Source organism: Parasteatoda tepidariorum, chromosome 10 (assembly GCF_982258835.1).
Source record: "Parasteatoda tepidariorum strain Cologne lab strain chromosome 10, Ptep-v5.0, whole genome shotgun sequence".
NCBI classification, from domain to species: domain Eukaryota; kingdom Metazoa; phylum Arthropoda; class Arachnida; order Araneae; family Theridiidae; genus Parasteatoda; species Parasteatoda tepidariorum.
The window spans coordinates 21,324,461-21,342,167 of NC_141764.1; the positions used below are offsets into that span (position 1 = coordinate 21,324,461).

General features: G+C 26.3%; 1 protein-coding gene across 1 annotated transcript in view; it reads right to left on the bottom strand.

Moving 5' to 3' along the window:
• LOC107442299 (rho GTPase-activating protein 23) overlaps window positions 1-17,707 on the bottom strand; it is a 43,754-nt gene extending 26,047 nt beyond the window's left edge. The window contains exons 1-7 of the mRNA XM_071184517.2: window positions 17,602-17,707; window positions 13,655-13,782; window positions 11,202-11,357; window positions 9,576-9,612; window positions 8,670-8,850; window positions 5,501-5,555; window positions 1,375-2,593 (exon numbers count right to left, since the gene is read on the bottom strand). Coding sequence (XP_071040618.2) covers window positions 1,375-2,593; window positions 5,501-5,555; window positions 8,670-8,850; window positions 9,576-9,612; window positions 11,202-11,357; window positions 13,655-13,657 — 1,651 coding nt within the window. The 5' untranslated portion in view covers window positions 13,658-13,782; window positions 17,602-17,707. The remainder of the gene's footprint in view (window positions 1-1,374; window positions 2,594-5,500; window positions 5,556-8,669; window positions 8,851-9,575; window positions 9,613-11,201; window positions 11,358-13,654; window positions 13,783-17,601) is intronic.

Here is a 17,707-nt window from a genome sequence, read left to right on the forward strand (position 1 = left end):
TTAGAAAACTTAGAAAAAAATTAAAAATTACATTCTGAATCACACTTTGGAAATTCATTTTAAATAAAAAATCTATTCGTTCAGAACCATATATACTAGTCAAGAGTTTTAGAGCTAATGGGGGAGTCATTTTACATTTAGATCCATTAACTTCAGAACATTGCCAGCAAAAATTACTTACTGGTTAGACATCAGTATTAAATTCTAACTATCAGAAAACAGCACATACAAAACATATAAATACACAAAATAACAGTTGAAAATAAAATGTACACTTCAAAAGGAAAGACAAAACTGACTATAGAAAAGGAAAATTTTTTTTAGATAAGATATTCTTAACCTCTCATTTTTCCTCACAAAATAGCAAGCAAACAAAAAAAGTATCAGCTTTCAAATTTAGTGCCTGGTTTACTTAGGCTTTTTGCTCAGTTAAACTGATGATGTCAATTCAGACTGGTAAGCTGAAAGACTTGAAAAGAAGAAAAGGGGAAAACGAAAAAGGGAAGTAAAAAATCGGTAAAACTTCTATTTCTAAGAAACACACAAAGACAACCGGATAGTGCAGGAAGTTGAAAATTACACGTTTAGATAGAATCTTTCCTTTTTACATTAGAATACAAATAAAGTTTTAACACTTTGGATAAACATTCCAAGAAAAAGTTTACACTCGACTTATAAAGTACTGGTAATTTGGATAATGTTGACAAATTGCGAAGGAATGCATTCTTCATTAACACATTTTTGGCCAAAGGTGCGCAAATGCAACATTTCAATAAATATTTTTTTATTAACACTGTGACTTATATTTTTCCCTAATTTTATTTCTCTGCTATTGTCAAGAGTTCTAAAGACACCCAAAAATTAATAGTAATTCAATTGGAGTAAACACTTTCTGTTGAGAAATTTTTAAAGTATTAAAGTCTTTTTTTAACTTGAAACAGTTATTGGCAAATAAATTTTTTTGAAAATTTATAATTATTCCTTTTGAGATTTATCATATGTTTTTATGATGGATTAAAGTTGCAAGTAAGAAAATAAATAATAATAAAAAATAAACGAATTGCAAAAAAAAAGCAAGCGTTCAACTAAATGGTTTGTTCATTGATTTTGCGAATGGTGCCAGTTCCCACCATTTTATTTCTTAAATAAAATATAATTTTTTATACACAAAATTCTTTTGAGTCTTAATGTAAGCATATTTCAATGAGAATAATACCATATTTTATAAAATTTATATGCTTGGCCTAAAAAGGGTTAAGCACAAGAAAACCCAATTAAGTTTTATTTCACATCACTAATACTTTAAGTTGAAAATGTAAATAATAATCACCTTTATAATATTTTAAAATAAATCTGTTATATAAAAAAAAATACCTTCTTCAATTGCCTGACCAGAATCAACATCACAGGTTAAAATATCTTCATTCGGTTTATTTTCGTTTTCCAGGTCTAAAGAAGCGTATCTAGCATTCTGCATAGCCTGAATCTCTTCACTGTTAACGTACACAGCCTCTTTCAAAGCTGGTATAGCAGCATCTGGGATAGCAGCTGGTTTCTCAAAGCTGTACGTAGGACTTAAGGACTTATTTTCAAATGCTGCAGTACGAGACGACACTATTTTCACCTGGTTGGCTTTCGACATGCGCGACAGCTCACTTCTGTACAGGTTCATCCTCTCCATCGACTCTGCCAGAAGATTCCCGGACTCAAACTGGTGCCGTCGTTGAGCAACCAGATTGATGGAAGGTATGTTAGGATTGTCTCTAAAATCATAAGCAGATGATATAGAGTTCCTTTCACTAGGCTTGCGACACAAAAGATCAGGATGGACTTGAAAATGAGGGTCAGCTTCATCCGGATTAAGTACTTTGTCCGCTGCCCAATAAACCGGTGTCCGCGAATCCGAATGGCACACGCATTCGCCATTACCGACACTATCACGAGATTGATTGCATTCGGCAAAGGGAGATCTGTCAAATGGATAAGAGATGTGGCGTACTCCATCCTCAGATGCATCTGCATCGTTTTTAGTTTCCGCCATGTTATCACAATGAACTACGCCATCAAAATCTGACATGTATATGGGATAATTCAGATTATCCTCTGAGGAAAATGCAAACACAGATGGTTTATCACTGCACAAAGTGTAGTATAAATTGGCAACAGTGTCTTTTAGTTTTGGAGGTTGCAGATCTACAAATTTAGCACATTTTAGGTCTTTAGAGTGGTGATAGTATCCCTCGTCTTCACTAAAACATGAAGTATCCAGATCATATTTGTCGTGCACTGAAAACTCATCTTCTTTTTTATCCAAACCACTTGCCAGGTGTGAGCTGTTCAGACCTTCTTGGAGAACATTATTAGGAAGTTGAGATTCAATGACTTGGTAATTGACAACACTACTACCATTCTCTTGCTTCCCTCTTTCCAAAGATGCTTTAGATTTGTGATGGAGTCTTCCAGGGTATGTTCCATAGTTTGATTGTCGATACTGCAGATTTGCTTTATCATTGTGGGCTTGGTATGCAGGCAATAAATACTTGTGCTCTTTGTTCTGGCGGTGAACTGGTTGGTAAGCTGATGATGCAAAATACTGCAAATAAAAGAATTTTTAGCAATAAGCAATGTATAAAGTCAAACAAATATATATTACAGGGTGTATAGCCAAAGCTGTCAACAAAAATTAAGCTTGTTTAAAGTAATTTTTAAGCACTCAAATAATATTTTCAAACTCTATATACATTAAGAAAATACAAAATAATTTTCAAAGACTTTACATGATCATGATAAAATAACTAATTTCTGATAAAGAACTCTCTTCTTCATTTTATTAGTCACAATAAAAAGATCAAGAGAATTTTCGGTTCAATTTCAGAGGGTGGAAAATGTAGCCTGAAATTGAGAATATCTTGCAAAAGAATCTCACCAAACCCAGCTGAGTAGTCACTTCTAAGTATTTCATCAAACATATAACATGATTGTTGCTATCATATGATACAAACCGACGGTATGCCGAAATAGATTGTGGTTGAATAAATTGTGAAAACGTTGAATAGAACAATGTGAAAATCACGCTTTTGCATAATAAACAGTGAAAATCAACATGGTAAAGAAAAGAAATCTCATTTTCAAAAGGGAAAAATAAACAATTTTTTAAAACACCCCATGAAAAAAGCACCTTTAAAAGGGCTTTTAAAAAACTAAAATCAAAAATAAGCAATGCTAAGCACTTTTTAAAAATACTATGCACCATGTATTAACTTTTCAAATACACTATTATGATAAATTATAAACACTAACAATTGATAATGATGATTTTAAACCTAATGAAATAGGGAGTAAACTTAATAATATTTCTTTCTGTTTCATCCTTAATTTTCTTTAACACAGTGTAAGTGAGAATAAAATGGGTGCTGAAACTATAATCAATATGAAAACAAATATAAGTACATGATAAGCATTTAATTTAAAAAAAATTACTTTTATTATTTACAATAAAGAAATATTTTTTAAAAATTCTCACTCCATTTAAAGTTAATGAATTTGAAGTTTCAATACACATTCATTAAAATTTCATAACAGTAGAAAAATAAGATACTCTATACTAGATGTGTATTACTCACTTACTAAATTTGCTTTATGAAAATGAGTAAATATAATAATATGTTACAACTATTTGGGTATGTAAGCTTAGCATTTTATAGAAATAATATGAATTGCAAACAGAACAAAAATACTTTCTAACAAGAGATGCATTAATTACTCGAAAATGCTATTACTAATTTAAATATCAATGAAGATTAACTTCCTAGAAAATAAAAGCCCATGTTAATTGCAAATTTTGATAAATTTTTTAAAGGTAGTTTTTATTTTAAAAATAAATTTCTGCATTTTTACATAACTCAACAAGAAACTCATTTGGATACATTTTATTATATTTTCAGTATAAGTTCTTTTACACTCACATTGATAAGCATGTATGAATGAAATTGGTGAATAAGGAGTGCAAAACTGCAATGAAAATCGCCAGTTTAACATTGGTTATGAGATAAAATTTATCGCAAAGAAATAATCGAAAAGTTTAAGAGATTGTACAAAGATAAATCTCATTGCATGTAAAATACATTTATAGTTGTTAAAGATTGAACTCAGATAAATAAAACATTTTTCATTTAATAAATCTTCATTATATTAAAATAATTATAGAATATCCTGTGTCAAACAAAAGCTATAACAATAAATTCTATTTTAAATTCAAATAAAAAATTAATTATTAAGTCCACTATTAGGAGCAGTCACCATTTCATAACCTTAATCATTCTGTGTTCGAACACTCACCCCAAACTTCTGTTAAAAACATTTTTTAAAACTTAGTTTGAAAAGATTGAAAATAAAAACATGTTTTTATTTTCTATACTAGTATAGAAAAAACTATACTAGTATAACTACACCTAGTAAAATATTTGTTCGATAAAAAACTATGCGATTTTCATTCGAGTACCTGGAATCGGCAAAATTTTCTTTCAAAAGAACACGTTACAGATTTAGTGGCCAATTCGAATAATACTTTCCAACTTTGAAGAAATATAATTATTTCATAAACATAAAAATATATTTTTAAATAAGTCTTTAGCACCCAACTTTACAAATAAATAAATAGATAAATAAATAACACACATAAAATAAACATCAAAAGATTACAAATAATTCATAACTGTTCATCATGAAAAGGTGCACATATGCATTTCCCCATTAGAGTTTAAAATAAATTAAAAAATAATATCCATAAAAAAAAAATTTTTTTTAAATAAAAGTTTTATCTAACTATAATTTTTTCATTATATTTTCAAAGAGAAACAAAATTTTTAAGATGTATTTCTTTTTTTTTCAAAATTACACACCAACAAGAAAATTATTAAATATACTAATTTTCCAGGGTGGCCATCCTCCAGACAAAACTATATTTACTAGATTTCTTCTAAGTACAGAGAACACTGAGAGTAAAATTTCTGAATGCTTAAAAAAAATTTTGTAATTAAGAAATTTACTTAGATATTCATTAAGAATTTACCTAAATGCAGAAAAATATCCCTTTCTTCAATATAAATTAACTAATTGTATCCCACATAAAAATGTCACGATGTTAAAAGAAAAACAATTGAGCATTATAATTCCTGCAATATATAAAAATTCAGTATTAATTATTAAATATTTTATTTAGATATTAATTGGATATGAATTTATTGTAAAATATGCTAATTATCTTAATATTTTAAGAAATTTATTGCGTAATTAATACTATCTTGAAATTAGAGTTAAATTGTCTCAGAATTTTAAAATAGACCGAGAATTGCATTCCAGGTTTCTCAGCTGTGCTTTCAAATTCTAGGTTTTCACTGTCTCTAAAGTGAGTAGCCACCATGTTTCATTATCAGTAAATGGCAAGCTGCACATTTAAAAAAAGATTTTGCAAAAATAAAAAATAAATGTATATCTTTACCAGTTGTAGAATATCATCTTCTTTGGGGACAACTAGGAGGCGTAGGGTATGCCCACTAAGGAAAAAAAAATAAATAAAAAAGAACAGAATTAGATGTAGTATAAATATAAATTTGCATAAACATAAACAAATAATGAAAATGTCTGAAATAGTCAATCAGATCCAAAAAGTGATAATATTTTCTTTTCAGGAGAAGTTAATTGTTTTTTCGAAAGTTTGCGAAGCAACTTAAAATAGAATTTGAACATTATTGCAAAAATTGAATCACAAAAAATTATTGAATTAGCAACAAATTTATTGAATAGTAATCAGGATGGCCACACAAATCAGGTTTCAAACTTCCCTGATTTTTCCAGGTAAAAATCTTAAAATTTCCAGGTCAATGTGCTTTTTTCCCTCATAAAGTTTAGGATGGGCACAAGAAAAGTGTCAAGATTATAAAGTATTTTATTTAAAATATTTTTTTAATGTTATTTTATCATCTTTGACTCATGGGATAGAGTGCTAGCCAGGTCATCTTATGAGAATGAGGTGACCTGGAAAGGTTCTCTATTCTTTAAGAAACCATGGGAGTTTAACAGGGTTATAATGAAGCAAATTTTGATGCAAGCGAAGTATTGCTAAGCTGATGGTATTTCAACTGTTTGGGAATAAATTTTTGTCTAAAAGTGGGTATAACAGTTGGTAAAATAATTTTATGTAAGAAAATTAGTAAATAATTTAAATTAGTAAAATTAAGAAAAATCAAAGAAAAAATTCCAGCTTTTCTTTAAAAAATCCCTGATTTTTCCAGGTTTCTGTCCCAAGTTTCACTGATTTTTCCAGTATAAAAAAAATGCACTGATAATTCCAGGTTTTCAAGGCTTTCCTGATGGGTGGCCACCCTGAGTTACTGTCTTACAAGAATGAAATTTCTGCTTGTACAAATAATTTTGTTTTAATAAATAATAAATATGCTTTGTAATTTTCATTTGAAAATATAAGTATTTTTCAATCTTTATTTTTTTAAAAGTAACAAATTACAATATTTCATTTAAGTTACTTTATTATAGCAATTAACATTAAGTTTACTTTACTAAAATTTTAACTTAAAATCAAGGAATTACTTTCTTTATAAAAGCATATATATATTTGAATTATGTAATGAATGAATCATTTTAATTACTTCTAAGTGACTTAAGTAATTAATAATCATAAATGACTGATTATGACTTAAGAACTTTTAATAATTACAAACAACTGAAATGGAATAATATAAATCTAGACAGAATGATTAAAAAATAACAGGATGTGTAAGTATTTGTAGTCTTGTAGTGATGAAACTTTAAGATGAGTAAAACCACACCATCTAGTCAGATATTTATAATAAATAGCAAAAGAATTTCTTAAATTTTCTTAACCATAAATAACTAAGCCTAAATCAGTGTTATTTTGTATTATTTTTAGTTAATTATTTGAGACAGTGAATTAAAAATATGCAAATTTTTATATTTCACTTATTAAAGTTAAATTAAATAGCTGCTAGACTCTGTAAACTTAAACTAAATAAATAAGAGATAAAATTCAACATTTACAATCTTTCAAGACATAAAAGCTTTATCGTGCCAACTGTGCAAAACTGGCAAGTGAAGAGAGTCTATTAGTTAAATGTTAAGTTATCTGGGGTAAAATTAAATGCAAATTACTAAACATTTAATGAAAAAGCATAAAAATCTTTGTGAAATTTTTAAAATTACATTTGCTTGGAACTAAAACTATTTTTTCATTTTAATTTCAAAAATTACGTTTTAAAAAATTTTCAACTTGAAAATTTTTATAAAAATTTTCTTCATGCTCTGGTATGTTTGCTTGTAAAGTTTCATAGTATTTAATCTAATAATTTTGAAACAAAGTTTTACAGACCTGTTGTTAACTTTAAATAATCTTCCAAAATAAGAAAATTATTTATATAAGTTTATGTAAAACTTAACTTTTTTAAGCATTGTCTGAAATACAATATGTAATGTTCTGCCAGGATAGAATAGTTCATGATAAAACTGCTTATAATCTTGTTTATAGAAAATAACACAAACTCAGATTCTATTGATAATATAGTAATCATGAAACATTTAAATTAAAAGAACATTAAAATTCATTAAAATTTTTATTATGAAAAAAGTTTAAAAATGCATACTGATGAACATGGGGATATACTAAATTATTTTTACAGATAATCTAAATATTTTCAACTTCTTTTTATATCAACAAATGCTTCACAACAGACAATAACAGAATAATAATTTTTCTCATAAACATATCATGAATTGTATATATTGACAAAGTTATTTTAGTACATGCTTTTGAAGAAAAATTTCTTTTCTAGTTGTTCAAAATTTTATTACCAGCTATTCTTTGTCTATTTATATTTTAGTACAAACAAAGAATCACTGAATCATATTGCTATATTTTTATTGCTTTGAATAGTTACGTCATAGATAGTAATAGTACTTATATATTAAAGCTACTCATAAATATACTCCTAATCTATCTGAAAAATAAATATTAAAAAAAAAAAAATGCAGCTTTTAGTGAATTAGAATAAATGTCAATAATGAATATTTATTAATATTTCATAATTATTTAGTGAAAACGTTGTAATCTGATTAAGTATTATATTCACCCTAAAATATTTTGATTGAAAAAAAGATTTAGTGATGAAAAGTGTCATTTGTCAAAATCTTAAGAAAATTATGTAAACAGATCATCACAGCATTAGTAATGCTTAGTTTTTGATGACCATATATATGCATTAAAAAAATCTTCCTTCATCCTATTACATTTTCCTTCATCCTACTGTTCCTTCCATCATCCTATTATATTTTCCGTCACCCTACTGTATTTTCCTTCATCCCATTTTTTTTTAATACTTGGGTCACTTCAAGTGTTACTTACAACTTACAAAATAAGAAACGGCTACAAATTTTACACTGTGAAAATACAAATTAGAAAGATGTTCAATACATTATTTTCAATTGAACTCTTTCCTTTAAAAAATTTTTTTAAAGTTAATTGCTTTTGCTTTACATAATTATCATCTTTAAATGACCAATATATGCTGAAAATACTTAATACTCTTGTTAAAAGGAAACTTTTGAAAAATAAGAATCTCAAAAAATAAGTTTGGTTTTACCTCCTGAGAATCAGATGAATGATTTCGGAATAGGACTTCCCAGATAAAGGATGATTATTAATCGCTAATATTCTATCGCCTTTATTTAAGCCAGCATGGTATGCGGGGCTGTCCTCCTTAACCTCACGGATAAATATTGTGTCCATTGGCTTGTTTCTGCAGTCCAACTTCCATTGTGCTTCTATTAAGACAAAAATTATGATTATGTTAAAAATCTGTTAAGTAGGCATCATAATCACTAACATATTAATTATTTACATAATAAATAAGGTAGCTGGTTAAAAAAAACAACAGAATAATTGCAGTTTCATAAATTTGGCTAGTTAATTTGAATATCCAACATGATATAATCCTTATATATATATATGATATTAACATGATATAATCCTTAAAATTTATTACATTAAACTAGGTGCAATTCATGATAATCAATTTGTTCTTATTAATATAAAAGGGCAGTTATGCAGAGTTAATAATCTGTATGCACTATTATCATAAAATTATCCTTAAATAAATTAGTTTTATAATAGAGATCAAAAATTTCTACTTCACTTCATTAATTGAGGAGATATGATGAAATATGCAAAATATGAAATTAACATTAAAGGGTCCAAACTTTAACTTAGGTTCCAGACTCCAAAACCTCATATATAGAAGGTCAGGAGTTTGTATCTATCAAAAAAAAAAAAAAAAAAATCATGTTTATTCAGAGAAAATATTTTCATATCTGATTTTGTAACTAAACATCTGCACTAAATATTTAATTGTCATACGTAAGGTTAAACCTTCAAATCATTAGGGTCAAAAGTTATTGATGGTTTTCACTTTTTTATTTTATGCACTGTACATCCATCAGACATGCAATAAATCTAAGCATTCAAATACCAGCAATGGAAGCATAGTTACCAGCAATGGAAGCATCTTCCTTCCGCACTTGTTTATTCTGAAATAAAATAAAATTGCTTAACTAACTAGCAAATGAATAAAATTACTGAAGATATGCAAGTAGCTTAGTTTAAATTAATATTTTATTATTACTATTCCTACAATACTTTTTCATAGCTAAGCAAACATTTTTCTTTAAAAAAAAAAAAAAAAAAAGTCTATTTCAAACACTATTTTGAATGTTTTTTTATAATACTGTTGCTAAAAGCATTGAATTGTTACTAAAAGAATATTGTTTTCTTATAAAATACATATTTTCATGTATAGACAAGTAAGTAAGAATATAATTAAAGTAGAAAAATAATACAGCAATTAATTAAAAAATCAATTGGCAAAAACATATGTATATATACCACTTAAAGAATTGTTAAAAATAAGCAAGTTGGTTGCATTATACACAAAATTATTTTAAAACTTAACAAATCATGGCACATATTATAAAATAATAATTATTTCTTAAATGTTTTCCTTACTATGTCACACTAGGATAAAACACTTCAACTCTGATGTATGAGTGTTGTATTTCTAGGGGTCTGTTTAGAAGAAATTTGGGTCCGTTAACGGACCCTTCACAAAATATCTTTTCATAAAAACGGACCCTTCACAAAATATTTTAACTTAAAAACGGACCCTTCACAATAAAATTTATCTCTTAATCGGACCCTTCACAAATTTGTTTATCTTCATTATTGTTTTATTAATCGAATAAACCCTCCCCAGGAAGGGGGGGGGAGAAAGACAGATGTAAACGTACTAAATTTTGCCTTCGTCAGACACTGCTTCCTTTATTCGTCTGAAATGAATATTCTGCATTCAACAGTATACGCTAAATACCAAATATTTGTATGTTACATTCCTAATTTAGTAGCTGCAAATTGCTGTTAATTTTTTAAATTTTAATTTTTTTAATTATAATTTTACAGTGCTGAGCATAATCTTGTATGTCTTTACAATTTAAAAACTCCTTGAAAAAGTTTTTTTGCAATAACGGACCTTATTTGCACTAATTCACAAAAGCGGACCCTGGTTGAAAGAATGTGACTTAACTTTTTTTTTATATTCACAAATTACGAGTAATTTTTTCACAATTTTACAAAAACAGACCTTTTACAAAATGTCTGGACGAACCCCTGATTTCTGAGTAATATCTATGTCTATTTTTTTTCTTTGTGTATCATAACATTTATTTCAATTTAAAAATATAAAATATTGCAGGATTAATTAACTAGTTGAAACATTTTAAAAATCACTAAATTTTACTCTCTACTCTTAGAATTACATATTTTACAATTAAAAATTCTGCCTAAAAAATTTTTCAATAAAAAAAAAAATTAAAACAGAAGACAAATAAAATTATAATTCTTGGATAAAAATTTTCTAAAAACATTCTGCGAATGACTAGCATTTTATATTTGAATTGAAAGTTAAGCAATTACAATTCATATCAAAAGATGATTTTTATTTTGTGTAAAACTAGAAATTTAAAAAAATAAATATTTTTACCCAGAAATTAAGAAGTTTTATTAATTTAATTCTATTATAAAATATAAAAAATAACTGCAAACTAAAAAATTATCAAGATCTTACCTTCCCAGAATTAAAACTTGTAGGAGGATAGACAATAAAATGCCTCAACGTAAATCCAAATCCGCTTTTATCCTTCACAAGAGTCACAGTCCGTGGTCGCGAATGATTTAAATCTGTGGTGTACCGTCTGTGATTGGCACGTACATTTGAAGAGTCCTGCATTAAATAACAAACTGTAAACTGATATCATGTACAGTAGCAAAGAAACAAATAAATAGTGATACAAAATTAGCAAATTTTCAGTAAAAAGAACAAAAATAAATAAATTACTAATTCAAATGATTTTACTAATTAAAACTAATTAGCATGTACAATAAATGAGTGCTAAATTCAACAATAAATTGTAAGCTGATAATTCAAAAGCCAATAAACAAATTCTCAAATTGCAAATCAAAATAATTTTTTTTAAATATGCCCAAAATAAATATATGAACAATTAATTTAAGTAATTAAAAATATTACTATCCATAAAATAATTATAATAGAAAATTTGAAACCTAAATGGTAGACAAGACTAATAGCTGCAATGCCAATGTTAAGAATGCAGTTTTAGCTTTAAAGCAGCACTTTAGGGAAACACTCAGGATAAGTTATAAATATAGAAATCTATTTTTAAAAACCCCATCAATAACCTAGTGGCTTTAACAACCTCTTTGTAGTATGAGATAAAAACGAGCAGGTGGGAGTCTTCTCAATTCTAAGCATTTTTATTTTTTACTCCATTATTGATAAGTAAAAGAAAGTCTTTTTTCTTTTAATTATAAAAAATCTACATTCAGACTTGTTTAATTTTTATTATACATATAAAAATATATAAAACTCATGATAGTCAGAGTCTTAAAGTAGTTTTGAAAGGATGTAAATAATGCAGCTTAGTTATAAATGTTTTACCTTATATAGCATAAGTTTTCTCCAAACATAGAATTTTTTTATTATTATTAAATACTTAAAATAGTTATAAAAATAAATTTCTTGCTAAGAATTTATAATTTGAAGTACAGACAATTAACTTGAAACAATTCAATCAATATTAAAATCTGAGGTAGCTTTTACATTAAAATGATTTTAAAAAAAAACTTAAGACTTTACCAATAGTAATAAGTTTTTTTTATTAATAAAGCATACTTCATACTTTTTTTAAAAACTATTATTTTAATGTTAAAACTAAACTAAATAAAAAATATATATATAATGGCAGTAACATTAATTAAAAGAAAATATTAATAATTAACAGTAGAGCCTTAACTTCAATGACCACCCAGCCCACATTAGGCTGTAGAAAGATAGTTTCACTTTATTTTTTAATAAAAAATTTTTACAAAAAACTACAATGCTCGTTTTAATAACTTTTAGCTAATCAAATATGCTAATTTGGTTTTCGATTTCTTATATTAACTTTAGAAATATTAAACAAAGCAAGAGAAAAAATAAACCAGAATAGAAAATTTTAGCTGAAAAAAAAAGGGTATTAAACCATTAATTAGCTCTTTTTTAGGAATAGCTTAAAAAAGCACACATAAATGATTTTGTTAATATAAATATTGCATATTTTTTTAATGTATTCATTTGTTTTAAATTTCATAGTAGAAAATGTAGTTTTCTTTTATTTTTATCTCAGATTCAAATATGGTTTCTGGCAATGTCATGATAACAACCATTTGTTAACTATTTATTAATTTGGTCAATAAAATCTGTCAAAACCAATGGCAAAATTCTGCATTTTGGAAGTTTAACCAATCATTTGTTCAGTTTTAGACTTTAAAATAATTACAATTATGGGTATTGTAATTAACATACAGCAGGGGAGCAGAATATGCTCGTTCACACAAATGAAGTTGTGAAATTAAGGCAGTCCAGGAAAAATTTTTTGGTTGAATTAAGAACAAATGCTACAAACTTTCTTATTTTTAAAATAAAATGTTCACTTCCTAAAATTTTTATCTATAAAAAATAATTATGCATCGGTTTGCTTATTTATTATTTAAATTTTGATTTTCATTATCTTTAATACATGATAGTTTATTTAAGAATTGTGTAAAAAATCAAATGATTTTTTTTAAAGAAAAATTATAAAAAATGTTAAATGTTATAAAAAATGTCACCTTTTAGCCTAGTTTTTTTTTTTTATATGCATCATTAATAAAAGTAATTTAACTTCCAAGTTAAGAGATTATAACTTTTGCTTAAGCATCTTTATCAACAAACCGTTCTACCACACCTACCTTCACGTCAAACAATCAGAACACAAAACTTACTTAGAACTTAGTGGGCTTGAAAAAAAATTGATACATTTAAATGAATACATTAAATTATTTAGTTCAATACAGTGCGGGTATTGATTCTGAGAATAATCAGTAAAGATAGCTATTTATAATCTGATTTGGGGATAAATTCAGGAACATTGCAATAATAAGTAAATAAATTTAAAATTATGAAGAAAACATGCAATTTACCATGAAAAATCATTGGTCAAAGCTTCTGGGAGGACTGGGAGAGGACAGTTTCAGTTTTGCGTATTTAAGATTTAAATACAGTAGACGCATTGCAATCACTACTCCTCTAAACCTAATATCAGCTAAACCTATAAAAATAAATAATTTTTAGCAAAGTCTAATCATATAATCTTTGAGAATCAAAATTGAAAACTACATAAACTGATTCATTCATTAAACATTAAATTATTTTTATTGAATAAGTTTTTTTTAGCTATAGAAGTTTTCTCGATTTCACTGAAATATATGTATTTTTGTATGGTTCAGGATTTCATTAAACATCCTTAATTTTCTACTAGCGTAATGTCTGTAGATAAAATTGCAAATGCAATTATATATATTGATGGACATTTTTTAAAAATTGAAACCAATTGAATATGCTTTGAATTATTAAAACAAATTAAGTTCTTTTAACATTTTAAAAACAATGTTTTTAACAATTCAGTTCATGCATTTTCAGTGAACATCCATTATTTGTTTTAACAAACAATGCTGTATATTTAACATTTTCTGTGATATAAACCAAATATAAATAATTTATTTGAAAATGGGTTCTTATCTAATAATTGTACAATGGATACAAGGTGCGAAGCCAGATTTTTCAACAAAAAATAAGCACCTTTTAAGCACTCAAAAATAGTTTTAATCACTTTCTAAGAAAAAAAAAATCATAATTAGGATCAGGGTTGGCAGGTTTTTGACAGTTTAAACCATGGTTTAAACCGTCACGTCAAAAACCTCACTGTCAAAAATGTCAAAAACCTATATTCATATGTGAAATTTAATTAATACATAAAATTTATATATTTTTTAAAGGATAGTGTTTCTAAATATGTTCTAGAAAAAATAAATTTAAAATTTTGAAGAAACACTTATATTTTGAATAGTAACCAAAATCTTGTACTTTTGAAAACTCACATCTTTTGTAATATTATGTATTCATTTTCATGTGTTATTGAAAATCTGCAGTGATATTATTAAGAAATTTATTTATAACCAAATTTAGTGTATAGTATAGATTATACTAAAAATTAGACATTTTTAAAGATAAACATTAGCAGTTTTGAACATTAGACATCTTCTTTTAAAGAAAAATCTTTTTAATATTCTTTTAAATCTTCTTAATAATCTTTTTAACATAAGACAATACAAATTTAAGTGCTTTCTGTTAAATACACAGAGTAGTTAGTGTCGATTTACAGTATATATTCAGCCTATTCATTTACTATGCTGAAAATTTAGTTTATCCAAATACTTGTGAATTTCATTTTGCTGAATACGAGTGAATTTCATTTTGCTGAATATTCAGCTGTTGAATAATTACTTCTTGCTTTCAAGATATGCATTATTTGTATTCTTAATACAAGTTGCGAAAAAAAAATTAAGAGCTAAAAATTGTTTTAAAATGGTAAGTGTAATAATTATAAATAAATATAATAAGCAATATGAATTATATTTATCATTATTCATAAATATAACTACTTTTAAATTCAAATTAACATATTGGATAATAAAGATATTCGGTATAACATTAAAAATTTTTTTTATACACTTGTATCAAGTTTGTATTTATACAACATAACTTGTAAGTTCCTTATAAATATTAGTTATATGTTCCTTATATGTCAAAAATGCATAGTAATAAACTTTTAATTTTCTTAAGTATCAAAAAGAAAAAATTTAAATATAAATATTTAAACAATTTTTGTGCAAAATTTTGTTGCACATGCATTTGAATATAAATTTCTGAGATTTTAAATCTGTTATTTTACCTTAATTTTAATTAAAAAATATTTTAAAACCTGCTGATTACCTATAGTATAATTAAATTTCAATATAATGCATGGCAACTGTTGGTAGTTTTGAAGTTTATATATTTTCTTGGCAAACTTCAGTTTTTGACGGTTTAAACCAGTATTATACCCTTGTCATGTCAAAAACCACTTTTTGACGTCAAAAACCCAACCCTGATTAGGATATGTGCAGTAATAAAAATTATTTATATACTTAAAATCAACAAAATCCAGAAAATTTTTCAAAAACTTTACATAATCATGATAAAATAACTAGTTTCTGATAAATATTGCTGAGAAAATTGTGAAAACCATGCTTTGATTGCAATTTATGACAACAATCGACACAGCAAAGAAAAAAATCTCTCTATAAAAGATAGAAAATTAAGAACTTTTCACAAACCTCGAATAAAAGAAGCACCTTTAAAGGCTTTTTAAAAAAGTTATTCCAAAATAAGCACCTTTAAAAAATGCTAGGCACCCAGAGATTAAACTCTGCACTAAATATGTCCCATTTTTAAATTAATAGGATAAACGATAGTTACTAAACAATCAATTTAATCCTAACAATTTTCAATAAACTTGCAATTTTATGCCCGTAGAAATAAATTTTTCTTTTATTTTGTTACAAAAATCCACCGCTTCATAAATGACTGATTAATTCATTGACAATAAAGTTTGATGATTTTAATAAAATACCCAAAAAATGAATAAGTAAATTAATCAGGGGTCTGTCTAGGTTTTTCCAGAGGTACCTATTTTGTGAAAATTAAAAATTATATTAAAAAAACTAACACAAAAATATGGATTTATCGTTTCCTACGGGATAAAAAAATAAAATTTTAAGAAAAAGTATTTTGTGAAATTTTTCGTAAAGTTGAATTTGTGACGGTACCACTAAATGCTAACAAATTTGGCCTGGACAGACCCCTGTTAACCTCTTCCTTCTCGTTCCCGTGAAAATGGCGGGGTGAGTTTTTTCCCGCTATTTCTCGCTCCTGTGATATTGACGGATTTGAGTGTTCAGTAGTAACGCGCCAATAAGAATAAAACTAATTCATTTCTTTTGCCCAGAAAACCTTTTACTTCCCATTTTACACAGCTGATGGCAGTGACAGGATATTTTTAAGGTAATTGTAGATAGTTAGTTTATTTTAAACTAGTTGCAGCACTAATCAAATACGTAATACAAATACAAAAAAATAGGAACTTTTACGACCGTTTTCTTGAAAATTAACTGATCGTGAAGGGGTTAATAAACCCAACATTTGATCATATGGCAGCAGTGTGTAAAATCAACTTCAACAGTAGGCATAGCAATTTGTTTTAGTTAGTAAAAAAAGAAAAACATATTAATACAATTAACGAGGAATTTCTAAATTAGTATCATACAAGTGAATCTTGACACTAGTAACACCCCTTCAAGTAAATAATTACTTAGAATTTCTTAAAACATCAATGTTGTTTTTCATGATATATAAAGAATGCTGAAGCAGCAGTTTTTAGCAGCTTGTAAATTACTTAAAAGTTCTTTGAAAGTTGAAAAAGCTTTTTTGCTTGTTTGGCATTTATAGTAGATATATATTAATTAAAAAAGGCTGATATATTTCAGTCCTACGTCTATAAAGGGAAGGGCAAGTAAATAAATATTCCTTATTTCTAATCAGCAGTTTGCTTTTCAATATAATTCACAGTGCACTTAATGATTTTTTTAATACTTTCTACAATGAATTTTAAATTTATTATATTCTGAACGAGTCAAATTTGTGGAATGAACGATCAAGCATAAAATCTAAAAATAATAGACACTCGAAATGAAAAGATCCCTTAATGAAAAAGTTGAAAAGTAGCGAATTATAAAATATTTCAAACGTATGTGTCACAGTATTATAAGTTAAGAATCTTAAAAATGAGAGTTATTGCTTTCTTTATTACATCATAGTTGTTTTTATAAAATGCAAAACCAGGAAATTTCGTTACATTTTTTCATTTGTTTACAGTTTAATTTTAGCATAACCTGTTGACATTTATATCAGCACAAATGAGTAAAGATTTAACAGTGAAATTAATAAAATGTCAAGCAATTTTTTAAGCAGATCAGTCAAGAATGCTTACTTTTATTTTACTCGAATGATTGAAATTTAAGACAAAAACATTTTAATATAAGAACTATGTAAATGTATTGGCGACATTTAATAAGACATTTCGTAGTGGTTAAAGT